The 2548-nt window shown below is 50.9% G+C and overlaps 1 protein-coding gene across 1 annotated transcript; it reads right to left on the bottom strand.

The window, feature by feature from the left end:
• Positions 1 to 685: 685 nt before the first annotated feature.
• Positions 686 to 1766, bottom strand: AYO20_11792 (branched-chain amino acid aminotransferase; the record flags this gene model as incomplete). Its single annotated transcript, XM_022649991.1, has 2 exons — positions 686 to 1211; positions 1417 to 1766. The coding sequence occupies 2 exons, from the start codon at positions 1764 to 1766 to the stop codon at positions 686 to 688; spliced, it is 876 nt and encodes a 291-aa protein (XP_022494034.1).
• Between the last annotated feature and the right edge of the window lie 782 nt (positions 1767 to 2548).

The raw sequence follows: 2548 nt of genomic DNA, 5'->3' as shown, positions 1-2548 counted from the left end.
TCGTCGAGGAAGCGGTGGTGTCGAAGGGACTTGATCGTCCTTCGCACTGGATGTATAAGTTCCAGGGCTCGAGTTCTTTCCAGCTCGGCCGAAGACTAGCGTGACAGTCATTACATCGCCGTGGCTGCCCTGTCAGTCACAATCTCTTGGCACTTTGATCACGCGCCATTTGAGATATTGTTCATACAAACAGAACCTCGACCTTGCACGACTCCATTCAGGACGCTCTCGACAACGATGCAAATGTCTGCGACGTAACGTTGGAATTCTGGCACCGAAATGGCCAGGCTTTGCCCCGCTATCTCAGGAAGCACGGTGTGACACCGGAGGAACAGTTTCTGAAGCGTGGGATCAAGGACATCTACCAGATAAAAGGCTTGACTGAAGAACAGCGCAACAAACGCTGGCTGTTTACCTGCGTGGCTGTCGTAACAGCTGACCTTGCGCTTGCGGAGGACGACCTGTAACAGTCAAAGGCGATGGATAGTCAGGAGCTTCATGTTCGTCAGAATGCCAGCAGACGGTCTCATAGTAGTAATATCATCAGCACTGATGATGGATGATCCTTTGACATTTATACATTTCTTCAGTACAACTTGACGAATTTCATGCTTGCAAGAGATTCCTCTTCCACGATCGGCTTGACCTCCTTCAGCCATCCAAAGCGGTCAGGCCTTGTCCCATTCTAGATACCCAGCAATTCCGCCCTCAGCCTCTGCGTCACAGGGCCCATCGTACCATCACCCACAATGAATTCGCCAACATCGGGATGATAGAACGAACCGACGACGACAAGACGCCAGCCGTGCCTGTTGAAAAAGACCTCGACGACTCTCTTCTTTCTCACATCCGCAAGAAGCTCCTTGACGAAATAATGCCGCTCCTTCACTTGGATCCCGTCTGCCTCACCCAGGTCGCAGACCGATCCTTGCGTGATGCCATCCAGGATGGTATGGTTGTCCAGGGATGGGATCCAAATCACTTCGTCCAACCCCACAAAGAAGATGTTCGCGACCTCGCTTTGCTGGATTTCTTTCGCGCTCTCCATTGGAAAACAGTGTCTGATGACTGCCATGACATCTTGCCGTACTGGACGATGAAAGAGCAGCGGTATAATTACTGCCGCATTTTGAGCTGCCGGCACCACCGAGAGATGCTCTCCTTCGTTTGGGCTCGATATGAACCTTGAGTACCGAACTGCTAAAAAAAGTCTTTTGCCGGTGAGATCAGGACGAGGAAGGTGTATTCGCCCGACACTGCGAACCTTACAGACCGTTCTGTGGCGAACATGAAAGGCCGAACGTAAAGCCTGCCCTCCGTCACCAGACATCAAAAAGCCCCGACAAATTCTGTCGGGGAAGGAATGGACGGGAGGTTCACTGAAGATTGAGGTCTGGGATATGGAATTAGACAACAGGGGTAGGGTGTTCGGCCCAGACCAGCATCTCCAGCATTTCCAGAAACAGGGATTCCGGCCGCTCAGGCATCTCAACTCTCTCCCCAGACTTGTTGGAACGCTGTGCGTCCTTTTCAGGCCGAAAGACGACGAGTTTTCCTTCTGGGGTCTTGTGCGCCTGCATACCCTCAAACCTCGTCTGCCCGTATTGGAAGCACTTTGATGTAGGATGCATGCTCGGGTTAGCAAATGACACTACAGCTGCGGTCTGCCATGTATCATCCGCGTATTTGGCGATTGCCATGTGATCCGTGTCGGTGGCTCCTAATTCGAGTTCTCCAGACGCTGCCGTCCGCATCTTCGCCCCCATACTGTATACGTGTTTCGAGCTTTCGATATCGGACGCGTAGAGCCTGTGTTAAAATTCGCTCGAAGCTCAGTGTCGTTCCCTTTAAAAGTGAAGATCATCTGATCACGCGTAGCTATTGTGTCTCTTGTCTTTACTCTCCCTCTTTCCTTATTGCCTTCCTTCATCATGACTCCTTTTGTACTTGGAGAACCGACCTCCCTATTACTAAGTGTCGGCACCTGGCTCATGACCGCTGCTCCTTCTCTTGTTCTTTTGGCGTCTACAGCGTTCGGCTGGCTCCATCGTAGGCCTACATCAGAGTGCCAAATGGCATCAACACAGTGGTCATCGTTAGCCAATCAAAAGCCCCGACAAAATATGTCGGGAACCGTTGATTGGTTGGTTTATTCCCGGTGGTGGTAGCCATATTGAGAAGGTTAGCCGAATAATTTCCACCGCAGCTCATAACAAATCCGCAGGTACGCGAGACAGACAAATGCAAAATCGGGTCTTCTGAATGACTAAGCAGCGGTGACTAAGCCTCCAGCCATTTGGTTTCTCCGCCTCCGTGATTCTCATCGTTGTTGCTTTAGCGATTCGCGTTTCTAAGCGAACTGCAAGTTATTCCACTTACATGTAGCGCCGCTGGAACCGCTAAACTAATGAATAACCTTCACCTGAAACCAATTGTGTCATCTTTGTCCATTTCTGAACGCCTCCATGGAAGGTCAACTGAATGTTCAGTCGAGGTTGCCGCTTGGAGGCCCTGGATTTAATTTCCACTGTGCTCAGCGGAGGCCTTT

The sequence above is a fragment of the Fonsecaea nubica genome, assembly GCF_001646965.1.
Source record: "Fonsecaea nubica strain CBS 269.64 chromosome Unknown Scaff220, whole genome shotgun sequence".
Classification (NCBI taxonomy): domain Eukaryota; kingdom Fungi; phylum Ascomycota; class Eurotiomycetes; order Chaetothyriales; family Herpotrichiellaceae; genus Fonsecaea; species Fonsecaea nubica.
The sequence above is the reverse complement of the archived record's forward strand: the minus strand, read 5'-3'. Positions and strand labels throughout refer to the sequence as shown.